Consider the following 21,795-nt stretch of genomic DNA (forward strand, 5'->3'; position numbering starts at 1 on the left):
AGTGGATGCATTATTACGGTAATGACAAAGGGTGTGTATATGTTTGGGGTGAGGGGAGGGGTTACTACGCAAGTGATTATTCTCCATTAAATGCCACACTTTATAGACTGGATATCATTTGTAAATGGAAACTGAGCATTATTTTAGAATTCATCCTGTTCATTACATTCATTGGCGACAGTTCATTGGCTATAGAGTGCCTATTTGGGGCTGTACAAGGCCCTTCATGCTTATCTGTGTACTGAACCACTAGGGGGTGAAGTACCATTTCACTAAGCATTTCACTATGACTAGATTTGAACCAGAAGTTGGCTTAAAATAGAGCTGTTTGGTTTTGTTTATGGATGTGTGTGTGTGTGTGTATGGGATAATCCATGGCTAGGTGTGTGTTAAATGATTTTAAATGCATGACGCGGAGGCGAAGAGCCACCTGACGCAAAGCGGAGCCAAAATTAGGTTTGCCACCCCAATTCGGACCCCGCTTGTGTACTGGAGACGGTGTGCAATGGCTTAACCCATCTGTGTCGCGCATGATTCATAACATTCTGCCCGTGTCTGGTAAGACACAGCGGCATTCCACCTCAGTAGACAATTGCAGTCTCTAGGCATGATCATGATTTCAAGCTCGATTACACTTCCTAGTGCTTGACGCATGTGCAGAGTGCTAGATGGCGAAAAAGGAAGTGTAATCGAGCTTGAAATCATAATCACCAGAGAGACTGCTGTCAAGATTTACAGTGAAAAAGGAGTTACATTTGGGGCTTTTCTCACGTAAAAAAAAAAAGGAATCCATTCAAAAGATATGAATTTAACCACTGGAGTTGTATGGATTATGTTTATGTTGACTTTATCTGCTTTTTGGAGCTTCAAAGTTCTGGTCACCATTCACCTTTTTTATGGACCTAGAGAGCTGAAATATTCTTCTAAAAATCTTTGTGTTCATCAGCAGAAAGAAAGTCCTAAACATCTGGGATGGCATGAGGGGGAGTAAAAGATGAGAGAATTTTCATTTTTAGGTGTACAAACACTTTAACTGATGGATCCATATTGTAAAGGGTTACCGATTCAAAGTCATAATTTTTAGATAAAAAGTCATAATTATGAGTTAGTATCTCATAAGACTTCATAATTATGACTTACTATCCCAAAATTGTGACTTTTACGTTATAAATATGATGGTCATAAATGACTTTGAATCTAATAATTATGACTTATCAAAGCACGGTTCTTTTTTTTTTCCATGTTGCAGAAACGGGCAGTGGTCAGTCATGTATGTTCCACTTCAAAATAAGTGAAAAGAAGGTAAAATCATTGTGAATTAATTTTTAATTTATTTTTTTATATGAATACACTTGATTACTTTGATACAAATAAAAATGTAAGTAATTGATAAACAAAATAACAGTTAAAGAACAAAAATAAATAGTACAAGCATTTATATAAAAACGACTTGGATAACGACATTATATAATGGCTGTAACGAACTTGATTTAAAAATAAAAGACCACATGCTAATTGTCATGCATTACTTTAGAGAAATTAAAATAATTGTAAAAAATACACACACACACACACACACACACACACACATATATATATATATATATCTATAAGATACTCATTGAAACAGCAGGGGAAAAGTTTCCAAGTTGCCTTGTGAAAATATAGGGACACATTCTAATGTTTTATGCAATCTATTATACATATACAGTACTGTATATCAGTATAGGTGCATGTTAAAGAAATGAGGTAGGTCCAAAATCAATGCTCTGCCTATTATATCATGTTTTAAAATGTGACTGTACTCTTTCTAGGACAGCATAGTTTGATCATATATGAAAAAATGTCTAAGCATGAAAATCTGATAATATACATTAGATATATGTCACATTGCCTTGGTGACAGAAACATTGCAGTCAGCTGAGATTGAGCACCTCTGCTGCATGAAACACATGTCATAGAAGAGCTTATCTCTGCTTTTAAGGCTGTATCTGTTTTGTGCCCTATACTTCCACGGTAGACAATGGGTGAATCTCACAAAACCTGTCGAGAAGATGTCTGGGTGAGTCATATGTCATCCCAAAATCAAAAGTAAGGGATAAGAAACTATACTTTGCTTATAGAAAATTAGGCCTGGTTTAAGGACCAGTAAGTTTGTGATATTAGCATTGTGAGATTATTTTCCTGACAGCGTCTCATTAGAGTAATGTAAAAAGGTCTCATTCTCATAACTAGTGTAAAAAAAAAAGTATAATAATTACATATTATTTAGAAAAATGTTCTGGTTCAATACAACTTGAGATCAATTAGCAGAATTTGTGGCGTAATGTTGATTTCCACAAAAAAATTATTTTGACTCGTCCTTTATTTAAAAAAAAAAAAGCAAAAGTTGCGGTTACAGTGAGGCACTTACAATCGAAGTCAATGAGGCCAGTCCACAAACATAATAAACACTGTTTCAAAAGTATAGCCACAAGAATAAAATAAAAAATTACACAAGTTAACATGATTTTAGCTTGATAAGATCACTGTGTAAAGTTATATCCAAAACAAATTTGTAACATTGGATATAACGTTACACAGAAGAGGTTAGTAAGTGATTTTATCATACTAAATCATGTTAACACGTATATTGTTTGTAGCAATACTTTTGAAATAGTGGGTCTGTCCCAAAACTTAGTGACCGCCATTTTTAGACATGATAGGCACGCTCCCGACGCGAAGACTGTTCCAAAAGGTAGGTATCTTAATTATGTTGCCTCTTGAGATACCTCATTTTGGACAAATTTTAAGGTAGCATTATTTGTATCCTTCCCCGGGTAGGCGAACCCAGAATGCACCGTGATGACCTTGGTGAAAAAATAAATCCAAGATGGTAGACTGTGACAAGGAGGAGGGCGTGGCCAGGCCGTGAGGACGCACGCCTAGCGCTGAATCATCCTAATCAGCCGGGAGGTGGGTAAGTATGTGGCGGAGACGCCAGTTTAGGAGAGAGAGAGACGCACGTGTCTGTGTGTGCATCTATGTTTCGATGTACTGTTTAAATCTGAGTTTTAAATTAAAGTTCTGTTGATTGTTCACTCCGGTTCCCGCTTCCTCCTTGGTAGGGAAGGCTGATTCTGCCACATGGATGAAGCGAGAGAAATTTTGATAATATACATAATTCATTCAATACTGAAAAGTATAGTTAGAAAGTTGTTTAATATCATAGAAAACCGACTATTTTACCCAAAATCTGTGTGTACTTGAATGACGCGTGGAGCTGCTGCCTATGAAGAGCGTTCCAAATCGGTGTCTTATGAGGCATCATTTCAGTAAGGATGCTGCCATAGAAGACAGCTGCCTATGGAGACAGCACGGCAGCTCACTAAAGCTGTGTCTCGTTTCGAAGGCTGCATGCTAGGTAGGACATGTCTTTTGAAGGCTGCAGTATACCGGATGTCCTCCTTTAAACAAGTCTCGTTTAAACGAGACGGCCTTCATAGGACAAACGGAAACGGAATGTATCATGGTTGCTATGACAGCACGCCACTCTTTAACAAGCACGAGCGCTTTGAATGAGAAGGGAACAAAGTCCCTTTAGAAGGGAATATATGAGGTACATTTTAGGAGAGTTATAATGATGTAGATAGAAAAGAAAATAGATTTTACAGGTGTACTTTTAGTCTAATACTTTATTTTAAATATATATTAATATAATTATACATATTATATACTCTGCACCCATCTACTGAGGTACTTCAACTTGGGAATTAACATTACTTGCGTTTGGACATCATATTTATGGGCAAATTGGCGTTATTTTTTTTAGACATTTCCGTTGAAGCAAAGATTTGTGGGTTGTGAGTGCCCACGAAGGATACACCTCATGCATCCTCCGAATTCCCGTGAAAGAAAGTCGCATTTAAAGGCTGCATTTAAAGTGTCCTACTCGCTTTTATGAAACGAGACAGCCTCGATGAGGTATGCGGCCGACAAATGCGACCTCCGGAGGACGCAGCCTAAGTTTTGGAACAGACCCAAGGGCGTAGCAGCCAGGGGGGACGTGGGGGACACAAAGTGATTCAGTCCCCACACTTTTCCAAGCTAAACCCATACCGAGTCCAAATGTTGGATTTGTATTCAGTATTCTTTGTGTTTTGTTACTTTGGAATGATTGAGCAACCATCCAGCCAATCACAGGTGAGTTTCATTAGCCAAAATAGGCCGTCAGTCAGACAGTCTAATCAATGCAGCTCCATTCATTTCTGCAAAGTTGCTTTGAACAATGCTCATTTATCCATGTTTTTTATCTGCATTGATGTTGATCTAAATTAATAATGTAGAGATGAGAAACACACAAACTAGAGTTATCGTTCTTGATTGGCAGCATTTTGTGAAATGCACTGCAGAAAAAAAAACAAAGGACTATCCTTCTTTTAAGCACTCGTTGTAAGTGGAGTTTATATTTATATTTAGTTTGTATAGTGTTAAATATGTAAAGCTATTTTTAATATCAGCTCCAACTATGTTGGTGTGCAGTCGACAATCTGTAAGAAAAAAGATAGATCTGCTGTGTTCCTAGAACACTTAGACATTTTACTGAAGTCAGTAGATATGTAGACACGCTTTTTTATACCTGAAAACGTACGGACATTATTGAAACTCATAATAATTATTAAAAGACTATTATTGTTGTCTTTTGATAAAAGTCATGCTCAGCAGCTCACAAACTGTAGGGAAATGATAGATTTACTTTGTTCTTATAATGCATAAAACCTCTACTAAAGTCTCTTTGTAGGTCTGTAGACATACATATTTTAAAGGATTAAAATTTTCTTTTGATCGTTGATTCAGTGAAGAACTCATTTCACACAAGACATCACCAGGTGGCATCACCAGAAATGGTCACTGAATGAATCATTAAATGAATCTGAACTAATTTTGGTGAACGTAGTCAAAACACTCAGTCCACTTGGATAAATTTAAATCCCAAAATATAGACTGTAATATATAAATACTGCACTGTAAGTGTTGGGTCTGTGCGAGCCACATACTAACAGCTGTGCCCCCCCCACTTTTAAAATGACTGCTACGCCCCTGAACAGACCGGTGAGTTTTTTTTATGTTTATGGACTGACCCCATTCACTTCCAATGTAAGTGCCTCACTTTAACTGCAATTTGTGCATCATTATGCCACAAATGCTTGTATTGAACCCAGAACATTCCTTTCATTTGTCAAGTATTTATACAGCACGGTAGTATTTGTCGTAATGCCTTTGGGGTGACCTGGGCATATTTTCGTAAGATTCACACAAATAGTTTTGATTCAACGAACACAAATACTGAGTTCATGGAATGATGTCATCACAAATAACACAAAACCCAGTTTTTGTTATAATTGTAAAAATCAGAATCGCAGCCAGACAGACTCCATCTAAGCATTCTGAAAAGTCTGCAGTCTTAGGAATGCACTTAGTCCACAGTTTACAAACACATTTCAGTGGTGATATACCACTGAAATATTGCAAAATTCTGTCAAATATTGTTGTACCAGTCCATGTTGCACAAAATGACATACAAAACAAACCAAAACAAAAACACATGTAGCATACTGACCAGTGGCAGCTCTATACTGTAACATCACCTTGAAAAACCCTGTCATCACTGGTACTCTTAAGGGCTTTTCACACCTGAAATTATTAACCCAGGGTCATTCCCTGGGTTAATGTAATCCTGGTTTATCTTCCCAGCAGGGTTTCATAACCCAGGGTTTAGCATAGTGTGAGAAGCCCTTTAGAATCACTGGAAACTGCAGCTTATATGTCCTTAGAGTATCTGAGAGCCTTTTTGTATGGCTAAAGGCACTGAGGTGCACCTTCCCTTCACCTCCTTTTGGTGGCGTTCAAAGATCTCTTGAGCTCTTTTTCAGCATCAGAGACATTGTCTTTAGACTGAGGACCTGAGGACTGACTCTGATTTTCACCTTCATCTCGTTCTGTGAGTGTCCAAACCGTTTCCACATCAGCCTTGGGGAGAATCAGGCCTGCAGGTGGGAGGGAGTTGGCATTTGCGCCCACTGGGGTGGTGGTGTCTGGGGCAGAGGGAGGGGCGAGGGTGGAACTGGCCTGGCCCTCCACCTTTCCAATGGTACATAGGCTCAGACTCCCGCACAGAGCTCCCCAGTTCTGCTCGCACTGAGTTCGTATTCGTCGGCCGATGGCTTCGCGCACCTCCTCGCCACAGCCCAACAGGATGTTCACCAACTCCACATGGGGCCTTTCGGGAAGGTTAGGGAAGTAAAATCAAAAATTTAATATAAAAAACGAACATTATGGTAATAAAAATCATAATTTTGTGGTTATGGTTTTACTGTGCAAATGCTATAGTTTAACTATGGTTGTACTGTAGTAATATTGTAGACTGTAGTAACCATAGTTTTTGGCCGAAATTATTTTTCTATACTAATATTGTAGTAATCATGACTGTTGAAAGCTAACCTGTAACGATGTTGGCAGTGCTGGCAATGATGATGAAGAAGACGATGAAGTAGAGAGACCCAAGTGCAGTTTATTTACAAACGTGATAACTAGTAACCCTAACTACAAACGTGAAACATAAAACATAAACTTGACTATAACATGACTTAACATAAACATAACATGGCTTGACTTGGCTAGGAGCAAAACACATCCATTCACATTCAATACTTGACAATGGACAATGGCAAACATGAGGGCTTAAATACTAGACATGGGAAACATCAACCAATGAACAAACAGAACTGATAACAAGATAATTAAACAATAAACCAATGAAAACATGACAAATGAACATGGAGGGAAAACATAAAATCACATGACAAGGTAACAGGAACTAAACTTTTCAAAATAAAAGACATGAATCAACAAAATACACATGACATATCCCTCCCCCCCACTAAGGGGCGGCTTCCGACGCCCCAACACAAAACATGTAAAAATGAAATAAATTCAAAGTTCTGTAGGGAGCTTGTCTTGGGGCGTGGTGAGAAAGGGCGAGGGGCATGGGACCAGGGCAGAGTCCGAGGGGGGTGGAGCCATGAGAGGCTCGAGGGGCAGAGCCATGGAAGGCGGAGCCGTGAGAGACTCGAGGGGCGGAGCCATGGAAATTGGTGCCCAGAGAGTAGCCGAAAACTCGAAGGGCCAGGGTGGAGCCGATGGCAGGGAGGACCAAGGCGGTGCTAGATGCTCGGAGGAGCAAGGTGGAGCTGGGGGCTCGGAAGACTGAGGTGGAGCTGGTGGGACTGAGGACCAAGGTGGAGCTGTAGGGAAGGAGGTCCCTGGTGGAGCTGACAGATCGGAGGGACGAGGCGCAGCCAGAGGATCAGAGAGCCAAAGCGGAGCCAGGTGACCGACAGACCAAGGAGGAGCCGGAGGGATGAGGGACCCCGGCAAATCCGACAGGCTGAAGGACCGCAGTGGAGCCGAGGGAACGCAGAGCTGAGGCAATGTCAAGGGACCGACAGGCCAAGGCGAAGTCCAGGGCTCAGAGGGTCCAGGCGGGGTCAGAGGGCCGAAAGTTCCCCTTGCCTGCTCAGCAGAACTAAGGATGGGTATAAGGGTGGGAACCATCTCCAGGTCCAACTGTTCAGGTGTGGCTGTGATGTGGCATGGATCAGGCTGAGGCGTTGCTGTGATGTGGCATGGAGCAGGCTGAGGCGTTGCTGTGACGTGGCATGGAGCAAAAGATGCCGCTAGCTAAGCGACCATGACGAGGAACTCTGGCTTGGTGGCCATGTCGTGGAACTCTGGCTCGGCGGCGGCCATGTCGCGGAACTCTGGCTCGGCGTCCACCTCCCCCACAGTGAATGTGGAACCAATGATCTGTAGGGCGAGGTCGATATATTGAGCCAGGCTGAGGGAACTGCGACCGCCAGGCATCAAGGAGGAGATCGGCTCACTTAACCCCACCCTAAAAATGTCCTTGAGGGCGACCACATTAAAATCCACCTGGCTGGCCATAGCGCAAAAGTCCTCTACGTACTCCTCCAGGGGATGATTCCCCTGACATAGCCGTAAGAGTAGAACTGCTGGGTTCATAGTCGGTCAAGTATTCTGTAACATAGTTGGCAGTGCTGGCAATGGCAATGATGATGAAGAAGACGATGAAGTAGAGAGAACCCAAGTGCAGTTTATTTACAAATGTGAAACATAAAACATAAACATGAACTTGACTATAACATGACTTAACATAAACATAACATGGCTTGACTTAGCTAGGAGCAAAACACATCCATTCACATTCAATACTTAAAAATGGACAATGGCAAACATGAGGGCTTAAATACTAGACATGGGAAACATCAACCAATGAACAAACAGAACTGATAACAAGATAATTAAACAATAAACCAATGAAAACATGACACATGAACATGGAGGGAAAACATGAACTAAACTTTTCAAAATAAAAGACATGAATCAACAAAATACACGACATAACCATGTTTTGTTTTTGTTTTTGGCAGAAACCATGGTTTTACTATAGTAATATTGTAGTAACTATGAAAAGTTAAGTAACCATGTTTTCGGAAACCATGGTTTTAATACAGTATACTGTATCCATATAGTAACCATGGTTTTACTAGATTAACCATGGTAATTCCTGTGCTTATATGGTTTTACTACAAATACCATGGTCTTTGTAGTAAAACTATAATAACCACAAATGGATGATTATTAACACTATGGTTTTACTATGAATATCAAGGTTAATGTATAGTAAAACCATGGTAAATCTATTGCGTGGGGACGCAAAACTTTTTCAGAAAATAAATCCCACCCTATCTTCTAAGGGGCTCCGTAGCATTTTGCCAATCATCATTACTTATCTTGGGTCTTTAGAGACCCGGGACTTATCTATAATAAATTAATCTTAAAAATGTCCAGATAGTGTAAACTTTTCAGAGCATTTTTTAAGACACTTACACAACAATCAAATTCAATAATTTTTGTTACATTTTAATGTTTTATTTTCCATATCAAAGAGATGATGCAACAAATTATAGAACAGGATTAATTTCTGCCACACTGAAATTTTATGAGGTGCAACTGGCTGTCCAACACATATTAAGCTGCACATAAGATACATGTATGTATTTTCTCAGGCACTTACTAGGCCTCCTTCATGAAACACGAGCAGAACAAATTTTTGTGTAAATCATTCGTAAGCCGTCTGACATAAATTCTCGGATTCAAGAAAGTTTTTGTATTCTCAAAATGTTAGTTGGTACGAACAAAATGTACACCTGCTCCTGACCACGTAAGACATCTGAATGTTTTTTGTTCTTTCAGACAAACTGCCATGATTACATTTTGATAGAAGTTAAATAAAAAAATTAACTAATAATTACAAAAGTAAAATTAACCTAATAAAGATAACAAATTAAAAAGAGGTTTGTTTTCTTTTTAAACCATATTCTTAATTAAAACATTTCTTTGATGCTTGCATTTATTTCTTCAAGGTATAGTTCATTCCCAACTCTGCTTCATTTTAGATCGTTTTTCCAGCAGAAGTGCTTGGCATGGGGCGAAAAGTTCGTGGAAAGACGCAGTTTGTTTTTGAAAAAATGAATGCCCTCTAATGTGACTGGTTGGACAGTTTTTTCATTTGATATAAGCTCTATAAATTAGATTTCATTATTTAGTATAGGCATCGATGAATCACGTTCAGTTAAGAACTTATGGTCAATGCTAATGCTGTTAAACCCATAAACAAACACATCGCAGCCAGGTGCGTACACAGTACAACTGCGGAAAAAACTGAAAATGCCCGCACACTGTTGTAGCTTGCAAAGTTTACAGCGTTTCAGTCAAAAAACAGAAGCAGAAAAGGTTAATTTGTGGTGAACAACCTCCTGCCCGAGGGAACTGAACATTTTTTACACTAAAGCTTCATGTCAAACCATTTTTACTGGCCTCTTGAACTGTTTAATTCACAAAATTGCCTCTGATGATGGCAAAAACATGCGGTAGCAGCAAGTTACTCACTTTCGAGACCCTATTGTGTTTGCTAAATTAAAACTCAACGATGTTTATGCACTTCATTCATAAAAACAATTTCATTACTGTTCCACATAGATGTAAAAAGCATTTACTAGCGAGTCTGGTGCCTTCCTTATATGGCGTTATCATGGACATGGATTATGATAATTGTGAATGAATCGTGCACACGCTCCTTATTTACGAATGTTTGTGATTCACAAACATACACATGTTTTACTAACAAATCTGGGGTGTACGACACGTTTGTGAATCCTGAGGAACGTTTTAGAGAAGGTCCATTTAATGCGCAAATTACTCGCAAATTTACGAAAGTTTCATGAATGAGGCCCATTGAGTCTAAATAGGTGCACAACTTACATAATTCCAGTAGCACACCCAAATGATAATAGTCATATCATACTGTTCATATGCTGTACTTGCTAAAGTTTACTTCCATGTTGCTTCTTCGTCAAATACCAATGTTAAATTTAAATCAACAGCACCACCTTGAGGAACAAATAGCATGTTGCATTCAGCAAGTATACAGACCACTTATTTTTTTTTTTCACATTTTGTTATGTTGCAGCCTTATGCTAAAGTACTTTGAATTATATATATCTATATATCTATATCTATATCTATATCTATATATATATATATATAATTTTTTTTTCACATCAATCTACACTCCATACCCCATAACGACAAAGCAAAAACCAAATTTTTGATAACTGCAAATGTATTAAAAATAAAAAACTGAAACATCACATTGACATAAGTATTCAGACCCTTAACTCAGTACTTAGTTGAAGCACCTTTGGCAGCGATTACATCCTCAAGTCTTTCTTTGTATGATGCGACAAACTTTGCACACCTGGATTTGGGGATTTCCTGCCATTCTTCTCTGCAGATCCTCTCAAGCTCTGTCAGGTTGGATGGGGTCCATCGATGGACAGCCATTTTTAGGTCTCTCCAGAGATGTTCGATTGGGTTCAAGTCCGGGCTCTGGCTGGGCCACTCAAGGACATTCACAGAGTTGTTCCTAAGCCACTCTTACGTTGTACTGGATGTGTGCTTAGGGTCACTGTCCTGTTGGAAGGTGAACCTTTGGTTCAATCTGAGGTCCTGAGCACTCTGGAACAGGTTTTCACTAAGGATATCTCTGTATTTTGCTGCATTCAGCTTTCCTTCAACCCTGACAAGTCCCCAAGTCCCTGCCGCTGAAAAACACCCCCACAGCATGATACTACCACCACCATGCTTCACTGTTGGGATGGTATTGCACAGGTGATGAGCGGTGCCTGGTTTCCTCCAGACATGATGCTTGGAATTGAGGCCAAACAGTTCAATCTTCGTTTCATCAGACCAGAGAATCTTGTTTCTCACAGTCTGAGAGTCCTTTAGGTGCTTTTTTATTTGTCTTTCTCTGAGAAGAGGCTTCCGTCTGGCCACTCTGCAATAAAGCCCAGATCGATGGAGTGTTGCAGTGATGGCTGTCCTTCTGCAAGTTTCTCCCATCTCCACACATGATCTCTGGAGCTCAATCAGAGTGACCATCGTGTTCTTGGTCACCTCTCTTACCAAGGTCCTTCTCCCCCGATTGCTCAGTTTTGCCAGGCAGCCAGCTCTAGGAAGAGTCCTTGTTATTCCAAACTTCTTCCATTTAAGAATTATGGAGGCCTCTGTGCTCTTGGGAACCTTCAATGCAGCCGAAATGTTTTGTAGCCTTCCCCAGATCTGTGCCTCGACACAATCCTGTCTCTGAGCTCTGCAGGCAATTCCTTTGGCCTCATGGCTTGGTTTTTTCTCTGATATGCATTTTCAGCTGTGAGACCTTATATAGACAGGTGTGTGCCTTTCCAAATCATGTCCAATCAGTTGAATTTGCCACAGGTGGGCTCCAATCAAAGTGTAGAAATATTTCAAAGACGATCCAGAGAAATGGGATGCACCTGAGCTAAATTTCAAGTGTCATAGCAAAGGGTCTGAATATTTTTGTCATTATGATATTTCAGTTTTTTATTTTTAATAAATTTGCAAAGTTATCAAAAATCTGTTTTTTGCTTTGTCATTATGGGGTATGGAGTGTAGATTGATGTGAAAATAAAAAAATAATAATTTAAAGCATTTTAGCAGAAGTTTGCAAGTTGCAACATAAAATATGAAAAAAGTCTGAATACTTTTTGAATGCACTGTATGTGTACATGCATATGGTATACTGATAATTCAATGTTCACTCAAAAAATGAAGGCATAGCCATTAATTACATTTGAGAAAGTTTTTACAATCAATTTAATTTCATTCATTCAGATTAAGTGATTTTCATTGAGCCAACATAATTTAGTTAAATTAGGTCAAATCAATTTGATAGCAACTTCTTATGTAGCTAAACAGCACTCAATCAAACATAATTTGAACATTAAATTCCATCCTCAACCTAAGCACTTTTTTAACCAATATAACAGAACATTAATCATTAACAAATCTCCTCCTATTCTCATCTTGCTCAAAAATGCTTAAAATAACACTTTATTTTAACATTGCTTCACTCCATTCAGTCCCACGCAAAGCATGCTGGAAAATGGAAATCCCCTGTCTAGTTTCATCAATGCTACAAAAGTATTTATTACGGATGTCATAAAATATTGATATATCGATTATTGATCAGTACGTTATTTTATCAATATATTTTTGAGGCACTGATATATTAAAATTAGCCGACATTTAAATTAGAAGCCCAGTTGGCATGTTTTCCAATTCACTCAGTTGGCCTCTGTTTAACAGTCTGGTGTAATAGTTTTGGGAGACAAGAGGGCGATATAACATTTACTGAAGCACGCATACACACACACACATAGGATGAGCTGAAGCGGTGCAGATGGCAGTCCAAAGTTACAAAGGTTTTTGTACTTCAAGAATGAACAAAGTGATGTTGATGAGTTTGCAGGTTAGTGAAACTGGTGTAACTCTATGACGTTAATTATGCAATTTCTCTGTATGTAGCCATGAATAGGTCTTTCATTCAAGCTGTCAAACCACATAAAGACATACTTATTACTGAAAATACATTGTGTAGGCTATATGAAAGATACATATAAACAATGTATCATCCAGTTATACTAGAGTAAATATTCTTTGTCCTTTGATAATGATTTGGACTTGATCTCAGTGGCTCTTCAGAATGCTGACGCTGACACTGACACTCTTTTAGAACGCGCCATGTTGCCAAGACAAAGACTATTGTGCAATGAGCAGCCCCATTTATATATGAAAATGTATATACAGTATATCGGGAAAATCTTCAGATTATCGATGCATGAAAAAGACATCAATCCCAAGCCTAGTGTTTATGTAGTCCCAACTCAAATGGATTAAGTAAACGAAAATTGTACAAATTTAATGGGATATAATGCAATGAAATCAAGTTGTGACAATGTTGCTTTTGTTCATTTTTAATTAAGTAAACTGAACAACCTGCAAAAATCCTTTTATTGAGTGTTGTTGCGCAGAAAATCGACATGATTTAAAAGTAATTTGTATGAATATAGTACTCCTTCTTCTTGTAATAAACAAACAAAAATTGATATCCTGTGATAGTAAATGTGTATAGATATGAAAATATTTTAGTTTATGAAAACTTTTAGCAGATATAAGCTACTCAATTAAATTCTCCTGCTTGGAAAATGGACCAAAATATTGATGACTCATCTTGCACTCTTGGGCATATCCTGATTTTTGTCCAAAAAAAGGTTCCCTAGAATTTAAATGTGCCTCCCCCTAATACCACCTGCCTTTGACTATCAATAGCAAGAAGCAAATCGTGTTTCATGGCTGTGATGTAAACTAAATGCTATTGGCTATTTAAAAAAAAAAAAAGGATAAGCCCTTTAATATGTCCCACTCCAACATCCTATTTCAATAGAAAATGTGTCAACAGCAATTAAAACTGTGCTTGACAAGTGATTTAATGGGGTTATTATTACACTATATACTGTTAAACACTCTTGAGTAGATTTTCAATGACATTCTGAAGACGTTTTCTCTGTTATTGAATGCCTCACCCTTTGGGAAACAGGTCTTTGAAGTGGATCATCTCCACCATGACGTTGACGTTCTCTCTCACCGCAGCGCAGAGGTTGTGTTTAACGTAACACTCCCGCTGCAGCTGAAACACCATCTCTTTAACGGCCAGACACTTGCGGCTGACACAGCTGAACTTGTGGCGCAGTCCATGGGCCATGCACTTCAGAGCGTCTTTGATGAATGATTTTCCCTGTGGTAATGCAGGAGTTAGCTGTTAGAACATGCAAGTAATGGCAAAATGTTGACGACATTGACTTCAGTTGAAGTATGTCTAATTAAATTTCTCTCAGTTATGTGGTACTCGATGGAAAGCATGCTATATATCACTAGAACCTCAGATTTAATATGTTAAATAACATTACATTGTCCATATTACACGTTACTATGTCCATATTACGTGGTACTATAATAATTTTGGCTTGACAAATCCAACAAACTGTTATTCTAAAGACCAAAATTATTAATTAAAACAGCTCCTACAGCTTTCAAGCTACATCCACCGCATTTGGCACAGACCTTCAGACTGTTCTGACTCAGGTTGCCATGATTTTTTTAAACTGATTGGAATGACAGTTAATAATCTGTCAATATTTGGACATTATGAGATTATTTTATCATCTGATAACTGTGCCCAATTGGCAGATTAACAGAAGTGTTAGTTCCAAAATCTACTAACAGCCTTGTGAATAAATAGTGCACATTTCCTTTTTTTTTTTTTTTCAAGAATTATGCAGTAAATATTGGTTAAAATTACTGTCAGTAGCGACTCGTGACCACAGATATAGGTGGGGCAGATTTTTTTTTTTTTTACATTATTCAACTCATTATTTAAACACAAACGCAGTGACACAATATGTGTCCTTGCATTATTCCAACACAAGGCAGAACCCATAGAACATAATGTTGATTCAGATATAATTTTAAATAAGAACGCTTTATCTTAAAGTGTTTACTTGTTGTAGGTCAAAATCTAAATCAAAAGGTATTATATGATGTTAAGTGTTGAAAAACCCCAGAGAGGAGGAGAGAAAAATAATTATCTACATGCCATTTGAACATTTCTGCTTTAGGCTATTTAAAAAAATGTAATGTTTTAAAATGATAATAATGTTTTAAATCACAGTAAATGTAAAACAGAAAGTTTCAAGAGCCAAGTCTTTTTGACATACAATCTATCAACATACAAAACATACAATGTCTTATCACCTACCCTTATCTTTTGATTACCAAAATATTTTTTATTTCTGGCTTGTCAGGACCAAGCTGTTTGATGACCAGTTTGTCTTGATTTTGCAGTAGAAATGACACGCTGTTATACAGATGTTTATTGATAAAGCTCGCCATGTTCGCAATCTGTCACACTGCTGGCACGCACTAATACTAAAGTTACATTTGGTTTGGCACTACGTTTATGGGCAGATTAATTTCTGCCCCAATGTGTCTCAATGACCACGTTTACATGCACTTAAGAAAGCGGGTTATTCTATGGTTTTTGCAGAAAGCGGCGTTCTGAAACGTCATTTTTTTGCTGAAACGCCAATTTCCTTAGGGTTTTGAAGGGATTAAGAGAAAGTGGTTTTGCACACCTAGGTTTCTCCCAGAGAAAGCTGATTACGTGGCCATGTAAACACATAAGCAGCGTTCTAACAGGTTTTTGAAGAGTGTGCATGTGCGTGGAATAGACCGATTACACTGTGTAGCAAATGTTTTTTTTTTTTTTTTTCTGGGTAGTAAGTGTTATTTCCTAATTGCTTATGCCTCAAAAGTATAGAAAATAGCTATTATTCCCCACAAACTTTGCTTTTGTGACCAGGACAGTGATATTTTGAAAGTGACCTATTTCCAATGAGAAAACGGCTGAATTTGTGTCTTTTTGTTCACAAAGTCAGAAAAAAACAACATATGAATCCAAATTAACATGTATTTATACTAAAGTAATATTCAAAGCCGTGCTGGTCCATAATGGTAACAAGTACCCATCTCTTTGCCTGGCTCACTCGGTGCACCTCAAAGAGGATTACAATAGCATCAAGACCTTGCTGGGCCCCTTGAAGTATGATGAGTACAGCTGGGAGGTCATAGGAGACTTCAAAATGTTGGCATTCCTGATGGGTCTCCAAGGCGGTTTTTCCAAGTTTCCCTGTTATCTTTGCCTTTGGGACAGCAGGGACACCAAGGCGCACTACCACAGGCGGGACTGGCCACAGCAGACCGAGTTCTCTGTGGGGAGGAACAACGTCAAGTGGGAGCCACTGGTGGACCCCCGGAAGTTGCTGATGCCAGCACTGCACATCAAATTGGGCCTTATGAAACAATTTGTCAGAGCTCTAAATAAGGAGTCGGCAGCCTTCAAGTACCTTCAAGACTTCTTTCCTAAGGGAAGGCAAAGGTCAAAGCCTGTGTCTTCGTCGGACCACAGATAAAGAAGGATTTTGGATTCATATGTTGTTTATTTCTGACTTTATGTGAATGAAAAGACACATTCACCCATTTTCTCATTGGAAATAGGTCACTTTCAAAATATCACTGTCCTGGTCACAAAAGCAAAGTTTGTGGGGAATAATAGCCATTTTCTATACTTTTTAGGCATAAGCAATTAGGAAATAACACTTACTACTCAGGAACAAAAATTGTTTTACATAGTGTTAACAAATGTCATAGAATGGAGCCCAACAACACGTCAACAAAACATTTCTGGGAGTACAGTGGGAAAATCACATACACTATATAAACTATACCCATTTATAAAAACCACTGTAAAATATCGACGGCCCCTCACGTTCACGTAAATGCGCTCGTACATTGAGGGAATCACAGAGTTTTACCTAAAGGAAAACCCCACTATTGAAGCGCAATTCCGCTGCAGGTCGTGATAGAAAGATAGGAAACAAACACACCAACAACTCTGGAATATCTGGAAATAAAGCGAGGCAAAAGAGAATAAAATAGTGAAGTCTTCCTCAGATACATGTTTGTTATTTACACAAGCGTCGCAGGGTAATACGATGTTATGAAGAAAGCTGCTTACTGACCGAGCCGCATGTATACGGGAGTAAAGAGTACACCGCTTATACAGTGCATGTAAACAAGAATGCTGCTCTTTTGCAATGCGCCGCTTTCTCGCAATAACCTGCTTTCTGGTGTCCATGTAAACGTAGTGAATGAGGGCTTGTTGCAGTACCATATTTGACCACAGATTTCCATTGGAAAAACTGAGGAGCGCTGTGGAGTTCGGGAGGGCAGCAGATTCTATGCCCCACATGCTTATCTATATCAAACAAGGCTGTAACCATGTCTTGAACATTGGGGGGGATCACACCTTTTTTTTATTTTTTTTTTTTATTTAATATTAAAAAAAAAATCCTTGAATAATACAATATGTTGTTATATAATGCTCTAAACATGATAAAGGCCCTAAATACTTCTTGGTTTGAAAAAGTGCATGGTTCTTATTAAGTTTACAAGAATTCAACTAACAGTTAGTATCTATATAACATATACTGTCTATATTTCACATATTCTTTGCCACAAACTAGATTTGTGCAAGCAAATTATCTCTTCAGCCTGAAATATACAGTGTCACCTGAAATATACGAGACGGCAAGAAATGTTAAATATGCATTGTAATAGAGAAACAAGTTAGATATTTGTTTAATTGTTATTTACATTTTACAACATAACACTGCCTTATGGCCTTAGAAGTCTGCGCCTTTAATTCATCTTTATACTAGTATTTTCTTTTTTGAAGCTGGACAGCCCTGCTCACTACAAATTGTTGTTGTAGAAAAGAGCTGTGTAAAGATATATATATATATATATATATATATATATATATATATATATATATATATATATATATATATATATATAAAAACAACAGCATACAGGTCTGTAATAATGATTTAGAATTAAGTTATAAAGAACATTGTTCAAGCTGTAATGTATTGTTAAATACTTCCAAATTATATTTTTATAATATGTATATATATACACAACCTAAAAACATAATGAATTTTAAGCCAAAAGCCTTACGATGTTCTAGTTCAAATCTGGGTATGATAACACTGAGTTTATTAATCATTTTCCAAAGGGCTACTTCAAAAGCTAGACAAATACCACATTCATTCACAATATGCACCCATTTTCCTTTTGTCTTATGCAGAAAACTGCTCTTTTAATGTTGTCTTTCACATTCACAATTGCGAGTAACATTCAAAATGACAAATTAGGCCAAAAAGGGAGTATTTGCGTCCTTGGAAATTACTGTTGGTTAGTGTAACATTTCTAACATACAATAGTGGACAACTAGATCACGTTTCGCTACTTACTGTACATCTTGCATGTCACTGAAACTTTTAACCTGTTTCTGAACTTGATGCGTTGCAACGCGCGCTCGTGCTGCTCCATTCGATTCCAGCTTCATTTCAATCAAACGTGAGTCCTGCCTTTAATTTGATTGTTCATCTCAAACAACATTGACGAGCGGTATTGAACCGAAAGCATTTTAAATATTAAAGTTTGTTTATCCATTATGTAATTCCTACAACAGTTTCATGACAATTACACATCGGTGTATAATGGACTGTAGCAGAACAGCAAAAAGAATATCAATTATTGGGGAGTACAATTTGGCCATATCTGATTATTGGAGGGGACTTGTTCCCCTAAAAGTATATTGTGGTTATGGCCTTGATGTCAAACACTGTGTAATGGAGCTTTCAGCTATATTACGACTTAAAAATAGAATAAAAAGTAATACTAAGCCTGCTTTTAAGTACATTTTCAGAATTCTGAACAGTTTTACGGCAAACAAATTACATTATTGGCAGTTTATATGGATCTTTGTTTTCAAGTGGATGAATATTTAGGTGGGGCTCTGCCCTTCCCGCCCATGTAGATGTGCTGTACTTGATTACTATTTTCAGTTTTGCCATTTATTTGTTTTTTACAATTACACAATTACACAGTGTAATAATTATGCATAGTTCATTAGTATCTCTCAATAGATACATGAACACTGTAATGTGAGGTATGACACAGTATCAGAATTTTGGTGTATTCTAGTGGAAAGCTCGGAAATTCCTTGTGATCAGAGTAAATAAGTGATCAGACCTGGGAGTCAAATTTGCCCGCATTGTGTAGGAATGTCAAGCAGATGTCGTGTAGTCCACGGATCTCACAGGAGTTGTTGTTGAAGCACTCAAACATCCCACAGCCCACATCACCCGCGCTCACCAGACACTGCTGAATCTCTACTAGTGAATGGAGAGAGAAAGAGAGAGAGAACTTTGAACACCTAATAAAAAAAGTTGTCACATTACATTGTTCATGTTACTGTGTATATACATATGTTTATTGAGTTATACAGATGAACAACATATGTGTTAGTGACATTACTAGCAGTATCAGCAGTGAAATTATTATACATGCAGTTTTTTATGATCTTGTATTAATTGAGAGACTACAATGATCTGTAGTGAAGGCAAAAGGGTGATTAAAAATTGTTAAAAACTTAAAAAGAAATTGGTGACCAGTCACAGGCCCAAGGAGGCTATACTCTCCCTTAACATATATACATTATAAACTAAAATCGTGATATTGAATTAAAAATAATAATATATATTTTTTTAAACTTCGTGAGCATGTGTCAATTAGCCTACCTAGAAAGTTCCCCTAACGTTAGTGTATGGTTTCCATTTGTTGTTATTAGTGAACCAATTCCTAACGTTCTAGGAATGTAATTTTTATGTTTTCTTTTTTTATAACCAGACTATCGTTTCCAGACGTTAGCACATTGCATGGAGGTCTTTGTGTTACAACCTAGTAGGCTAATAACTTACAAGAAACCTTATGTTCTTCATGTAATTATTTGTAATCACATGCTGTTCTTAATAACTGATTAGTAACAGGTACTTTGTGTAACAAGAACACTGCAATTAAAATGTTACAGATCATTTAGAACGTTAAAATATATGAAATGTTCACGAACTTTCCACGTTACAGCGTGTAATAAGTTTGGCGCGAAAAGTTGATGTTAATGGTCGTGTCTGTGGACTTTTCGCATCATTCTGGGTCTAAATACTACTATTCTAGATTTAAGGTAACATTTATGAACACTTTAATATAAATTTGACCAAAACCATCATTGTTAGATGCATTGTTTGAAACATTGTGATTTAGAACGTTCAAAAATTCAAATAGGCCTATTCGAATTATTCAAAAACGTTCCATGTCCGTTAAATTTGACCCGTAAAATGGAAGATTATGATGTCATCTCTGTCTGGACTTTTTGCATCGATTAGAACGTGTTAAGTTTGCCTTATGGAACGATTTGAAACCAATTATTTAAAACAACATAAAATGCATGCATGTTCACATGTAAAGGTTAGAAGATTTACAGTTACCTCACAGTTGTCAGCACTTCAACAAGAAAATAGTCAACAATCGGAATCTTGTACATTAGATTTCCCCTATGCATGAACCATGCATACATTTGTCTCTATTTGTATAGCCTATTCTATATGGAGCTGCTTGATAGAGCATATAAAAGTTTGATACGGCTACTTCTTTAACCGAAATAAAGGTACGAGCCATTTAAATAGCTATATATTTGTTTTTTTCGATTTTTCTTAGAACACACAGCTGAAGCAGATTTCCTTTCTCTGTGTAATATTCTGTCACTTTACTGCGCAAACGCGCTGTTGTTACCTGTGTTCTGCAGAGACAGTCTTCTCTTCTGGATGTTCTGTAATCTCTCCTGTGAGGTGTCATGAGCGCTGCTTGTATCCGTCGCGTCTATTTGCCGCACCGCCAGTAATAATAAAAACACCCCAGTGATAAATATGACATGCATGTCTCGTTATGACGATGATTAGCGTGTGTAAAACTGGAAATGTCTCTTCTGCGGAGCGTTTGTCTCACTGTTGCATTGCCGCAGAGTGGTAAATGCCGTGAAGGGAGTATCGCATAAGCCAGAGACGTAGTGAGAGTCAGGGGGGAATGGATGCTGCCTATGTTTCCTCAAACTCATGTCAGTTTGGATGAAGGAGGTGAACAGGTGCTGACCAATCACAGTCATCGAGACTAAAGCACTGTATGTCCATTCAAAGTTCGGAGCGGCACGTACAGTTGCAGCTTCAAATGTTTAATTCAGCAATTTCAAGGCAACGCTCATCATTTACTGTATTGAAATTCCTCTTCTTTTTCTTCAGCGATTATTTCCGCTCGAACCACTTCATACAATTTTTGTTTTGTTTTGTAGATCTTTTCCGTGTAAGGTGTCTCGTCATTTTCCCGGTCTTTATAAACGTACTTTTTAAGAGATTTAAGATTAAAGTTTGAACATTTCCGATTGACTTTAATTTTCGCCCTTCAAAATCTAAACCATATCCATGTCATAATTGTAATATTCTCAATCGCTCTTCTTTCTTGATTTTTTTTTTTTTTTCATATTGGTTTGTCATTTTGGATGGGTCTTTTCGTCCTTGAATCTTTTTAAACATAGATAGACAGAAATACAGACAGACAGACAGAGAGAGAGACAGATAGATAAACAGACAGATAGACAGACAGAGAGAGAGAGACAGACAGACAGATAGATAGATAAACAGACAGATAGACAGATAGATAGATAGAGAGATAGATAGATAGATGGATGGATGGATGGATGGACAGAGATAGATAGATAGATACAGACAGACAGACTGA

General features: G+C 37.9%; 1 protein-coding gene across 1 annotated transcript in view; it reads right to left on the reverse strand.

Annotated features, from left to right (window-relative positions):
- Positions 1-1,094: 1,094 nt before the first annotated feature.
- Positions 1,095-21,795, reverse strand: part of LOC127428781 (uncharacterized) — a 43,597-nt gene continuing 22,896 nt past the window's right edge. Inside the window, exons 5-9 of the mRNA XM_051677376.1 lie at positions 21,010-21,148; positions 20,797-20,943; positions 19,201-19,343; positions 14,067-14,278; positions 1,095-6,259 (exon numbers count right to left, since the gene is read on the reverse strand). Of these exons, the coding sequence (XP_051533336.1) occupies positions 5,866-6,259; positions 14,067-14,278; positions 19,201-19,343; positions 20,797-20,943; positions 21,010-21,148 (1,035 nt within the window). The 3' untranslated portion in view covers positions 1,095-5,865. The remainder of the gene's footprint in view (positions 6,260-14,066; positions 14,279-19,200; positions 19,344-20,796; positions 20,944-21,009; positions 21,149-21,795) is intronic.

The sequence above is a fragment of the Myxocyprinus asiaticus genome, chromosome 38 (genome assembly GCF_019703515.2).
Source record: "Myxocyprinus asiaticus isolate MX2 ecotype Aquarium Trade chromosome 38, UBuf_Myxa_2, whole genome shotgun sequence".
NCBI classification, from domain to species: Eukaryota; Metazoa; Chordata; class Actinopteri; order Cypriniformes; family Catostomidae; genus Myxocyprinus; species Myxocyprinus asiaticus.